Source organism: Acanthaster planci, linkage group LG13 (genome assembly GCF_054643075.1).
Source record: "Acanthaster planci isolate LZ-2023a linkage group LG13, COTS_SCS, whole genome shotgun sequence".
In the NCBI taxonomy this organism is placed as follows: domain Eukaryota; kingdom Metazoa; phylum Echinodermata; class Asteroidea; order Valvatida; family Acanthasteridae; genus Acanthaster; species Acanthaster planci.
Genome location: NC_141789.1, coordinates 12,078,589 through 12,090,906, shown reverse-complemented (window position 1 = coordinate 12,090,906; position 12,318 = coordinate 12,078,589). Strand labels below are relative to the sequence as shown.

The window sequence follows — 12,318 nt, the reverse complement described above, 5'->3', positions numbered from 1 at the left end:
GATGCCATTGGCGTGAGCGGAAATGCATCCAAGATGTCTTGCCTCTAGTAGGTAGTCCATATACTGTGTTCGTGATAAGCAGCTGATTTTCAAAACAAAACTGCAGCAAAAGTACAACATTGCTGTTGCACTTGCCACTGCCATGCTTCCCTAAAACAGGAGCCCAAGTCTCATGGTCAGTGCCCACACGCGCATTAAAGTCTCCTAGGAAGAGGAGCTTCTCGTTCTTTGGCGTGGCACTAACGGTGGCACGGAGATCTTCATAGAATTTAGCTTTGGTATCATCTGCATTGATCAAAGTTGGTGCATAAGCGCTGGTGAAGGTAGCTGATGTGCCTCCAGCAATCAACAGTTTCAGTGTCATAATTCGGTCGTTGACTCCCTGAGGTAGAGACGTGAGCTTCATGACCAGGTCATTCTTCACAGCAAACCCGACGCCTGCTTCTCTGCTCTCTCCTACAGGACGTCCGCACCAGAAGATGGTGTTACCAGCGCCACTTTTGTCCTTCACTGCAAATCCTGGTTTCGCTGCAATATCAATGCCGTACCTGGCAAGTTCACGACAGACAAGCGCAATTCCCCTATGAGGTCTGTCTGTTTTGGCAGTGTCAAGGAGTGTGCACACATTCCACGCGCTAACAGTCAAGAGGGCCATTTTGAATTTCTTTCGTTTGTGGCGACCCCTTGGGTGGGATTCCCGCCAGTCGCTGTATGCTGGCCAGGAAAGGGGGAGGCAGGCAATGTTTAGGGCAACTTTTCTAGCCCCTCCCCATGCTGCAGGGGCAAGCAGTGCTGTCCTAAAGAGGGCTGCTTGGACTCTCAAGCTGACACTAGGTCCTGTTGCTGCCTCAGTACAACGAGGAGAAAATCGTTAGGCTTGAGCCGCCTGTGTGCAGGTCCGCAGCTACAGCCTCCAGGGAACCACACCTGCTGCTTCGCTACTCGCCCATCGCAAGAGGATTTAAGGTGAAGAATAACGTGATGAAGGTGACTTGCGCGTGACTTGGATTATCCGGTTCATAAATGTGAGGTCACTTCTGTTTAAACCACGCCCCCTGCACACGTGCACTGCACATAGGGTTACATGCATTGATCGCCGTTTACATGGAACCATAGAACCGGAACTTAACGCGCAACTTCAGCGATTGTCCTATGAGAGCCTGCAAATCGTGGCGCGTCCGCCTTTGTGAGAAGTCACTTACGAACCAGATATTGAGGAAGAGTTGCGCAGCGTCGACCTCACTGTCTCGTCCAGTGTCACACCAGGATCCAACGGCAGTGCAGGAGCTCCGACAGCTGGGGTGTGATAAGGCGCAGTGGATGACCAGGACACCTTGGGGCAGGTGCCGTGCTCTCGGAGTTCCACAACGCTTACAGAAACCGCCTTCCTGACCGTTGAACTGCCCCACAGTTTCCTCTGCTCAGTTCGCCGGTTACTGACTTCACTATTGAGCCATAGCTGACACCCTAGACAAATATTACCCCTCTGGGTCAAAGGGGAACTGGGAGCAGTGGTAATTAAGGGGTAACTCCACTTTCCCCAAAACATCTCCTTCCCAAATAGAGGCCTCACTACCGGTTGCCTTTTAACGTCAAACCCAGGACAAACGTCATACCCAGGACAGAAAACAAATAGCGAACGCTTTCAGAACACAACATTACGATGCCTTAATTATGACGCAAGCCTTTGGTTTCAACAATAACATAACAGGAAACAGCGTGCACCACGTGGAATTTCATCAGTCTTAATTTCACCGGGGGAGTGAGCAAGGTAATGTTATTGTTCTAACAAACTACAAATCATAATAGAGAATTACGGTCGAAGCAGAGTTGCCGCCATCGTTATGATAGTTACTGACACCGACTCCTCACAGAACCGCATAAACAAGATAAATGGCCTATGCGTCACATTAAAATGCAGAAGCTCTTTACAGAAGAGCGAAATGGGCCTACCTTCAAGTTAAACTATCTCACCGCGAAAGGGATTTGCCTCCAAAATTCTCTCAGCTTTACTTCAAATGTGTCTGATATTTGCTATTTGCCCTGAATACTAGAGTTGGCGAAAGCCGGCGATATACCCGAGATCAAGTTAGCTTGTACGTAATGCGCTTTACACGACTTTGGCGTGGCATTCATCTTCTGTTGTGTTTGTGATCTCGGCGAATATTCTAAAGACCTCATTACAAGTTCACTACACGATGAACCTATGAAGACAATGAAAAGCATATGAAATAACTGATTTGGATTATGAAACACATTGCTGTTAAATGTTCTTGATCGTCTGTTTTCACCAACTAGATTTGTCTTTATGATTTGTTGCTGGGATAGGTCCCCAATTTTATTTTAGGCGGAAACATGGTCACAACTTGTCTCAATCTGCGGTAGCTCTGCAAGAACAGATCCTGAACTTAATTCTCGGGGGATGGTAGATTCACATTTCGGGGGGGGGGCAAAAAAGTGGAATGTTTTTCTTGTAACCTTTCATGGTTTTTCATAATTAAGGATTAAAGGCTACATTTGGGGCTCTTTACACGACGTTTCTGAAGGGAGGGAAATGAAACAAACCAAAATTGTCACCTCTCTCGTTATGTTAATAATTGCTCGTTTGGGGAAGGGTGGCCCCTATTGGCCCAAACATCCGCTCTTATTACCTTTAGCCGGACCCTACCCAAGCGATTTGGTACCGGTATATTATTATCAGCGAGACTTGGGGAACTGATTTATTTATGCTGAAAGTAACCATCATTGGAAATTTACCAGCCTTTGCGTTTTTATATCTTACCCTGCAAGACTTACACGCGTGACATGCGAGCACAGCCAGTCGTACGAACACATTTATTGAATTAATAGTATCAAAGGCACGAGCCTTACTCTTCCTGTTCGGTATAAATGTATTTCAAAACATGTAAACGCATACATGCTCGTGTCTTTCAATGCAGCGATATTCCCACGAGTAGAACCCTTTTCTTTTCAGCGCTTTTGTCTCTCCAAGGCCAAAACGAAATGAAAAATACGATGCCAAAAGAAGCAGTATGCATGTATACTGTATATCTTCACAGCGGTACAAGTAGGGCTTAAAGTAGAGTGGTGGCAGCAATGAGGTTTATGGCGTCCATTTAGCTTCAAGTCCGTAAAGACAAGAGGGTCTTAACAAGGAAGTATGCTAAGGGCGCATAATAGCGAGTATTCACACGGATGATGCACGTACACAAATCACTTGTATAGGTTTATGGGTAAATTGTACAAGACATTTACAAGGCCCTGGGGTGAACTCTGATTAAGGGCGCTGACTATCTTAGGCGTAGGTTTCCTGAGTTTCATGTATTTGGAAATTTTCATGTCCCGCGTTGACGTGGATATACCGTGTTCTCCACTGATGTGGAGTAAGACACTGGCTTTAACTATAACAGATATATTCTTGAGGTGTGCAAGTTAAGACTTATGCCTGATTTCAGTCGAATTAAAGAATCGTTTCAGTGTCTACTTGAGCAGAAGTGTAAAAAAATGCCACCGTACTGATGGCGATTGACAAATGAAATGTATCGTATTCACAGGAAAAGTCATTTTTATATCTTGATCCCTGACTCTGTCATATGCAATGCGATCTGATATTTGGGTGGTGCCAGTCTCTTTTGGGTTCTAAATTTCACTTTCATTTGTTTTAATATTGCTTACAACATTTAGGTACAAGTTACTTCTAGATTTTACACAAAATATGGCACGACTTTGTATTTAACTTTTTTTCACTGTTATTTTAACTCATGTTCCCAAGATGAAATGTTTGTACCTCACGTTAAATTCAAAATGGCAGACACATGCATACAGTCTAGCACTGAAAGGCGAAATATGATACTGCTCCTGTGCTGCGCCCTGGGCAGAGCAGACAGCTTGAGATTGACTGTTATCAATGGTCAGAAGACGATTTTTGCTAAGCTTGTGTGAATATCGTATGTAGCGATACTGATACACTGCGTGTTTACATGCATAGGCTATGCATGTTCCACATCTGAGAATAAGTAGGAGTAAAACAACCTCTTTCGTTATTTTAAGTGATAATATAAAAATTGTGGACGAAGGCTCAGCTTCTGCATTGTCCAGGGCCAGGGTTGCACCTTTAGTTACTGTTTAATGAATTCCAAGGGAGCTTGCACCACCTTGCATTTTTCTGTCTCGTGTTTTACGAGCAGACAGGTCAGTTTATAAGTCGGCTTGTCTCGCACCAAAGAAACTACGCTTGGGCCCTATGTGTCATGTCGCTGTCGAATAAGCGTTGAATGACTAAGAGAGAACTTGATCTTTGGCACTGGCATTGTGCTAGTGCTGTTTGATACCTGTATGGTATCACGGTTACTGCGACGGAAGGTAAGCAAATGCATGTTACTATTTTGCATATTAAAGAAAAAAAGGTAACAGTCGAAAATATTCGAAATAGGGGTAAAGCGTGGTCATATCTTTATTGACAAAAATCTTTAAATTAAAATTGTTGACAGTGTACTGAATTGCTCCTGACTTTTGGACTTTTCCATGTGATCAGAGCAAATGGTTACACATATCTTGAGATATGTCTTGGCTTGCAAATTCTCCACCTAGCGCGTTCCTGATTGAATTTATTCACGGCAATACTGCCCTATAAAACGTACTGGGCTTAAATTAATCATCGAAACGGCCGACGAATTCCAGAACGAGAGCCTTTGGGCATGAATGGAAACGTAGCGTCGGGACTCGTGAAGAAGCCAAAATGCTTTGCTTTCATCATAATACTGTATACGAATTTCAGCATCGTATTGCTGCGTGTTTTAATTTTCTTAGGTAATCTCGATTCCAGCATTTTAATACAAAAAGGAGCACCACTACATCCTTAATACAGCTTTTTCTCTGCGCTCGTAAAATCGAGATTTGAATTCCTGATTTGTTCATGACAAAGGTTATCGCAATTTCACACACACCAACAAAAATGCACTAACTGTTCATATTTTGGTGATGTTCACTCTTGATGGTGCAAATACTCACTGGGTGAGAAATGTCAAATTGTCCGTATGTTGTATTTTTCAGGATCAGGGAAAGTCTTTCTGAGACGTTCAACCATTTAGGAAGGGCACAAAAGGAGTTACAAATTGGCATTTGAAAGAGTTCGGTGATCGCCGCCTCCCAGTCAGACAAATAACAGAAATCATTCCAAAAATGTCCGTTATTACCTTACCTTAGTTCTCTGGACAAGTGGGGCCAATCAAAGCAAGACTTGGTGCGAATTTAGCTAAGACTGGCCAACAACATGTGACCACCACTGGAGAGCAAAGCTCATAACAAATAACAAATAAAATGCGCTATTTCATCACGAGAGATCATGAGATCAAACAAAATATACTTCTTTAGAGATGCCGGAATAACAATGATTCAAATAATACACAAAAATGTGCAACTTGGTTCTTTAATCCCAAATAACTCCTGAAAAAAGGCGTTAGAGAAGGGCTATAACTGCACAAGAATACTTAAGGCATCAGCCTAACACAGGCAACTGCGCAAGCACTAAATTTGATGTGGGATTATACCAGGCACCAACAAAGATAGGAATATTCAGTTTCCCATACTTCAGTACAAACAAAGTTTTAAGGATGCAGATCACGAGCGACGAAATTGCAGCAATAATCAAACGGTACAAAGGGGCCTCATGGGCGAGAAACGGATGGTGCGTAGCGAGCGCTTAAATGCGCACTGGCTATATGGACAGACCGTATACGCCAGAAATCGGTAATTGGCCACACAGTGACACAGGCAGTTCAAACTCCTGTGTCCTTCATCCATGGTTATACGAACAGCCTTAACGGAATAATCATTTTAGTTAGCGCGTTTACCCACGCCAGCGGGCAATAAAATCCTGCTCTTACAACACCTCCCCTTCTAAATTTGAGCACTGTTACCATGGCAATAATACTGACAATTTTATACGGGATACAGTTTCTAAATGATAATACAACGGCCTTTCTGCGTCATGCATTGTATGTCGTTTTCTGTCCTTAAGTTTCTTGTTAAACAAGTGTGTCATGAAGGCGTTTACTAAATTTATCATTTGATTTATTTACATGTATATAAAACGCATGTCATGACTTTAAATGACATTGATATTTTCTATTTCTTGAAGTTGTTTGGTAGGAAAAAATTAGCTTCGAGCCTAATACCCTAAATGCAAGCGTCGTAACCCCAGTATGCACCCTTCCGAGGATGGGACCTCAGGATTGTCAAGGAACCAGATTTGTTCGTGCGGCAGACTTCATTAGTGTGCAATTTTAAAATATGAGACACTAACAATCTCTTTTTCAGGGTTCGAGTAGTCCGCCGCCTTCAAAAGTCATATTTTTGTGCTTGCGCACAGATTAACCAGGCCTACTTTGCCTCTGTTTTTCCCCTACAACTTTCCAACATTTTTGCTTTTCTCTCTAGAAAACATTCTAAAATCGTGACTTATCAATTTCTTGTCCACTTTTTTCTCCTCAATGAACAAATTGATAGCTTAGTTACCCTCACTCCCTCGAGGGAAATCAGTGGGACTCCTTTCAGCTCGAGTACAGAAACAAACTGTGTATGAGCCGGATACGATATGTTATGATGAACTATGGCGTGCAAATTTGACATTTAATCACAAAATACAGACATCTCTATTTCTAGACGTGAAGAGTTAGCATTTGATCGTGAAACAGAGATATCTCTTTTTCCAATAGAGATATCTTTATTAGAAATAGAGATTTAATTACTTCTTTGGATATTTCTCTATAAGAAATACAAATATCTGTAAATAAAGATATCTCTCTTAAAAATAGAGTGAGAGACCAAGTCAATTTCTTACGTTGCCGTGGTCACGCACGGACGTACACCACCGTAGTAGGACACTTGGGCGTGACTTAACAACAAAAAGCACGGTGGTAAATATTAAAGACTCTCGATATCAACATGCAGTCCGGTAAGATGCTACCACGTGATCCATTCAAAGAGATGGTCCTTGAGATTGTGTATACTCTGAGCTGCTCACTTTCAGCTGCGCACAATCGTTATTCACTGCAAAAGGCACGACACTTTGCAGTTGAATCTGATAAAAGCAATCGGGGCTACCTTAGAAACGCACGGTGTACCAGGATGCAATTTACCGAAGCAAAAGGGACGATTACAGATAACCGACGCAGTCTTATTGATTAGATGGTAGGCAAGTTTTTTAGGTGCAGCTTTTTCTGGTTGATTTTTCTGGAGATCAAAATTTACGAGTTTGAACATGGCTTTGTTTGTAGGGCTGATGATGCTTGTGCCGACTTCAAAGCCAGCGTTTGCGGGCACCATCCCCAGCGCAGCGCACGCCAGCGTGACCAGGCCAGGGGATGTTATCCTTGGGGCCAGTTTTCCGATTCACCGCTGGTCCTCCGGAGCACCGTGTAGTGCAGGATTGTACAGCTGGGGGATCGAATTGAGCGCCATTATGATGTTTGCAATCGAGCAGATCAACGACCGGGAGGATCTCTTGCCAAATGTCACCATCGGCTACGACATTCGCGACAACTGTTACTCAGAGACTCTGTCGCTGTGGACCGCATTCAGTCTGGCTAGCACGTCGGAGAGACCCCAAGAGGATGTCCAGTTCCCAAATATCAGCCCGCCAGACAACGGCAGTCTACTGTGCATCATAGGTACGCAAACGAGCGCAACTACCATTCCGACAGCTCAGGCAGCTAGCTTGTACAGCATCCCCGTTATCTCCCCGTTCGCAACGAGCAATGAACTGAGCGACAAGCGCAGGTTCCCTTATTTCCTTCGCACTGTTCCCCCGGACAGTCTCCAGGCCTCGGCCATCGCCGATATACTTTTGCGGTTCGAATGGAAATACATTGGCCTGTATTTTCAGCTGAACACCTACGGAATTCACGGAGCCCAAAGCTTGCTGGACCTCGCCGAAAAGTATGGCATATGTGTGGCGTTTTCCGTTGCGGTACGCCACCAAGCAAAAGCCACTGAGCTCCTCGACGCTGTCGGTAGGTTGTCGAGCTTCCCAAAAGCGAAGGTCGTTGTTATGATTATGGATTATCAAACAGCAAGTGAAATCTTGACAAAAATGTCCGATGTTGGACTCCTGTCTTATTTGACCTTTGTAGGTAGCGATGCCTGGGCATTGCCTTCTCATCTAAAGAGACAAGGTGTTGACGTTTCCCTTTTAGAAGGTAGCCTCTTTGTCCAAATAAGTTACACGCGCATTCCTGGATTTGATTACGACCGGTTTATACAGATTGTAGAATCTAGCACCCCATGGTTAGTTGAGTGGAAGGCGGAACACAATTGCTCCGACCTGAGCGAGTGCCCAATCGACATAAATACAAACGACAATGTCGTTGTTGATGCTGTCTACGCCTTCTCGTATGCTCTCCATAACATGTTGCACGATCGCTGTAGCAATGGTACCAATTGTAACTCAATTCAAACTCTTAGCGGACAAGATTTGCTGCAGCACCTACTCAATGTAAGATTCGAGGGGCTGGCCGGGAACTACAGTTTTGACAGCAATGGCGATCCAAGCGGGAATTACAAAATATTAAACTTTCAGATTGTTGACAGCACCGTCAGAGCAATTGAAGTCGGGCGATGGAGCGCCTCCGCCGTAGATCCACTTGAACTGAATGTGAGCGCTGTGAGGTGGCCTGAGACAAGAGGCAAACCGGTCTCAATTTGTCGGGAGGACTGTCAAAGCGGTTTCATAGAGGTGCCTCTGGAGAAAAAATGCTGCTTTGGTTGTCAACGATGTCCAGATGAAGCCATTGTCATTGACAAAGAGTGTAGGCGATGTCCCGTGGACGAATGGCCAGACAAGAAATTCGAAGTCTGTCAACCCGTTATACCGACCCCGCCCAGCTGGAGCGAGCCCACAGTCATTGTCATCATAATCCTGTCCGCCTTTGGACTAGTCCTGTCCCTTCTGGCAGCGTTCGGAATCTACTACTACCGACGACACGTGTTGATCAAAGCCGCCAGTCGTGAACTGAGCAGCATTAACATCTTAGGACTCACGTTGGCCTTCCTAGCTCCCTTTCCACTGCTCGCTCAGGTGACTGACGCCTCATGCCGTGTGTCTGAGATCATTATCACCGTGTGCTTCACTCTGACCTACGCACCAACTCTACTGAAAGTCAACCGCATCTACAGGATCTTCGACACCGGGAAGAAGTCTAACAAGCGCCCTCGCTTTGTCGGTCCTCGACCTCAGCTAATGTTGGCGATTTCTGTGTCTCTGTTTATGGTGAGTGTGACTTTTCCACAAAAACTATATCTTTCCGGCTTTAGCAAGAATCACACAAAACAAATCAAGAAGAGGTTAACAAAAAGGCAAACTTGAAAAAGAGTCGAACGGTTGATCGCTGCGCAATACATGTATTCACTTATACTTATGGCAATATGTTGAGTAAATTATTAGGTTGAAGACAAACCAATTTTTTTATCTGTGTTATATAAAGGTCATGATAATGAAAACGACTTCTCAGGCCCAAACTTCTGTTTGCGAGAACGTCATGTCAAAATAAATCGGCGAATTAACATTTGAGATTATTATAAAAATAAATCGATTTATGACAAAAGTGCAACTTGAGTTTTTTAAATAAAATAACATCCCCAAGCTCAAACTGTGAAGTTTTATTCATCAACTTTTTTCTTAGGTCATGATTTGCACTGCCGGGACCTTAATTAGTCCAACTGCACCGGCCAAGTTGTATTTTAGTCCTCCGACCGGGTACATCGAGGCTTACTGTGCGTTTGGCTTTGGCTCGTTGGTGTCCGCCCTGTTCAATCTCCTCTTGGTCTTGGCCTGCTGCTACTACGCTTTCAAGGCTCGCAGGGTGCCCAGCAACTACAACGAGTCGAAGTTCATCGCTATCAGCGTGTACTCTACGCTGGTCTTCGGCATGGCGGCCGTCCCCGTCTACATCACGGCCACTACCGTTCTGCAGAAGGTTGCGACACTGTGCGTGGCCATACTGCTCAATGCCGTCTTGACCCTGCTCTGCGTCTACCTGCCCAAACTATACGCCATTCGCTTCCAGGTGGACGTCCAACTTTGCGAGTGGCGGAGCTCCGCAGTCGCTCCAGCTGACACTGGGTCGGCAACATCAGCAGCTCGGTCTGGCATACAGCCAACTAGTATCTTACCAACAGTTCACTTAGGCACCTAATCAAATGAGTACATTTCATCAGGGGCACCCTTGTAAATAAATTCCCATGGACACCAATGATAAATCCTTTAATTTCACAATTATTCTAGAAATACTCACAGCTCTCACAGGTGTCCAAGCTGGACAGCAAAATGATGTTTGACAAGTCCTTTTTCATTTTCCTTTCAATTTTTATTGGTTTGACAAATGAAAATTTGAGAAATTCGCACCCAGAGCAGACCACCCCTTTAAAAATGAAGGACATTTCACTGCCCGGAGAAGTAGCCATTTTGAAAATGCATCCCTCTGCAAAACAGCTAAATAGTGCCACTTTTGGACCTGATTGCATCCCAATTGCTCAGAATTGGAAGCCGCGAGTCGAGGCCATAGGTTGAGTGCAACTTTTTTCAATTACCCAAATTGCTCTCAGGACTCTCTAATACAGAACATTTTGAGTGTACAAATTTTATTAATGAGCTTGGCGGACATATATCTGGCCTATTTACCAGGTTGCATCCATCAGACCCTGAGCCGTTCTTTTTTCAAAGCTTGCTACTTTTCCTTGCATTTTAGCCCATGATGCACTCATTCAAAAGTTCGTACGTTAATGTTGCACCCTCTCGCTTTCACTTTCACTCTCATTTTGTTATACGAAGAACGTGTACATTTGTTTAGGAATTTTTTTTTTCATTTCCACGGTTGACGTATTAAGGACTCGTGCTTGGTTGAGTCACAACGCGGAAAACGATCCTAGACGCGGACGCTGCTACTAAGTAGACCCCCAAGCCACAATGAGCATCGAGGTGAACCAAGAGAGGGTGCAATTTTCTAAGCACTGGCAGCTCCTTTGGTCGGAACTACATATTAAGCAAACTATGGTACAGGGAGGACCCCCCGCCTTTGTATTGGTCATTGTTATACTGGTATCTCAGGAATTCTTTTCAGACAGCTAGGGGTGTGTTAAGTGACAATAAGCTGGAGTGTGTATAGGGATTGGACTTGTTGGGGGTATCCCTCAGTCCCATTTCGTGCCTGGTATACGGAACGGAACTTCGCTGGTTCATAAACAACTATGAAATGCCCGCGAAGCAAAATGAACACTCCCGACCAACATGGCTCTTTTCAACCAGCAAAGGGTGCCTCTGCTCCAGGTGGATAATCCATGAATGACTTTCTTGAGTAATTTGAAATGAATTGGAGAGCCCACATCATACACAAAAGAACTAAGAGGATTAAAGACCTCCCTTGTTGGGTGAACCAATTTGCTAGGGAGCGAAACCACACATACAAAAGAGATTATGTTACAAAATCCCAACTAACAACTCCGTTATATCGAACAGAAATGACATTAAACACACACGGTGACGCCTATGTACGTTATGGACCTTTTGTATGTGAACCCATATGACATCTGGACATGCGCCACCAGGCCAGTTGAAAAACGGCTGAACAGAAGAACTCGGGGGGGGGGTGAAAATACTGATGCCTTAACTCAAGAATTGTGTCCCCATATAATTGAAAAATATACGTTATGAAAAAAATTCCCCAGCTGCTTTTTAGGGGAAAAAAATTATCTTCACTTGTCGTCCAGCGCCCGAACAGGGCGCTGAAAAGGGTTAATCGCCTTGCACAGATTTTGGTGGAGACGGGTCACAGCCAACGACACCTACAGTATTGTGGGTAAATTTCTGCCAGTCGTGCGAGCTCGCTGAATGCGTTACATAAGCGGCGGTTATCAATTCAATATTTTTTCAGCCTGAATGCTGAAAATATTCTCATTACACTTTATTCGTTCATCCCAAATTGATCAAGATAACCAATGATTTGAAATACATTGAAAAAAGACACGGGATTAGTGATACTTAGTGAGAATATAAATTACCACGCTATGATTGGCCAAGGCCATGTTTTTATCATACAGCGACACTTAGCTTGTGTTTTTTCCCTGAAAAAGCTGCTGCAGGATTTTTTCGTAACTTATTTGTTGCTCTAATTATATGGGAACACAACTCTTGAGTTTAGGCATCAGTATTTTCACCCCCCACCCCAAATCTCCTGCCATTGGTGAACCAAAAACGTCGAATAACGCTTGCTCACAAGAAATGATAACCTCGCGATCACAGGTCGTGCACAATGTAGCCAATCA

The 12,318-nt window shown here is 44.1% G+C and overlaps 2 protein-coding genes across 3 annotated transcripts in view; one reads left to right on the top strand and one right to left on the bottom strand.

Moving 5' to 3' along the window:
* Window positions 1-12,318, bottom strand: part of LOC110983391 (uncharacterized) — a 102,635-nt gene that overhangs the window by 39,289 nt on the left and 51,028 nt on the right. The gene's annotated exons all lie outside the window — the stretch shown is intronic.
* LOC110983089 (metabotropic glutamate receptor-like) lies at window positions 7,262-10,448 on the top strand. Its single transcript, XM_087145110.1, has 2 exons — window positions 7,262-9,268; window positions 9,681-10,448. The coding sequence occupies exons 1-2, from the start codon at window positions 7,262-7,264 to the stop codon at window positions 10,191-10,193; spliced, it is 2,520 nt and encodes an 839-aa protein (XP_087001236.1). The 3' UTR covers window positions 10,194-10,448.

Coding starts and splice junctions, on each gene's coding strand:
- LOC110983089 (XM_087145110.1), top strand. CDS start 7,262: ATGGCTTTGTTTGTAGGGCTGATGATGCTTGTGCCGACTTCAAAGCCA. Junction 9,269..9,680: donor TTTCTGTGTCTCTGTTTATG/GTGAGTGTGACT, acceptor CTTTTTTCTTAG/GTCATGATTTGCACTGCCGG.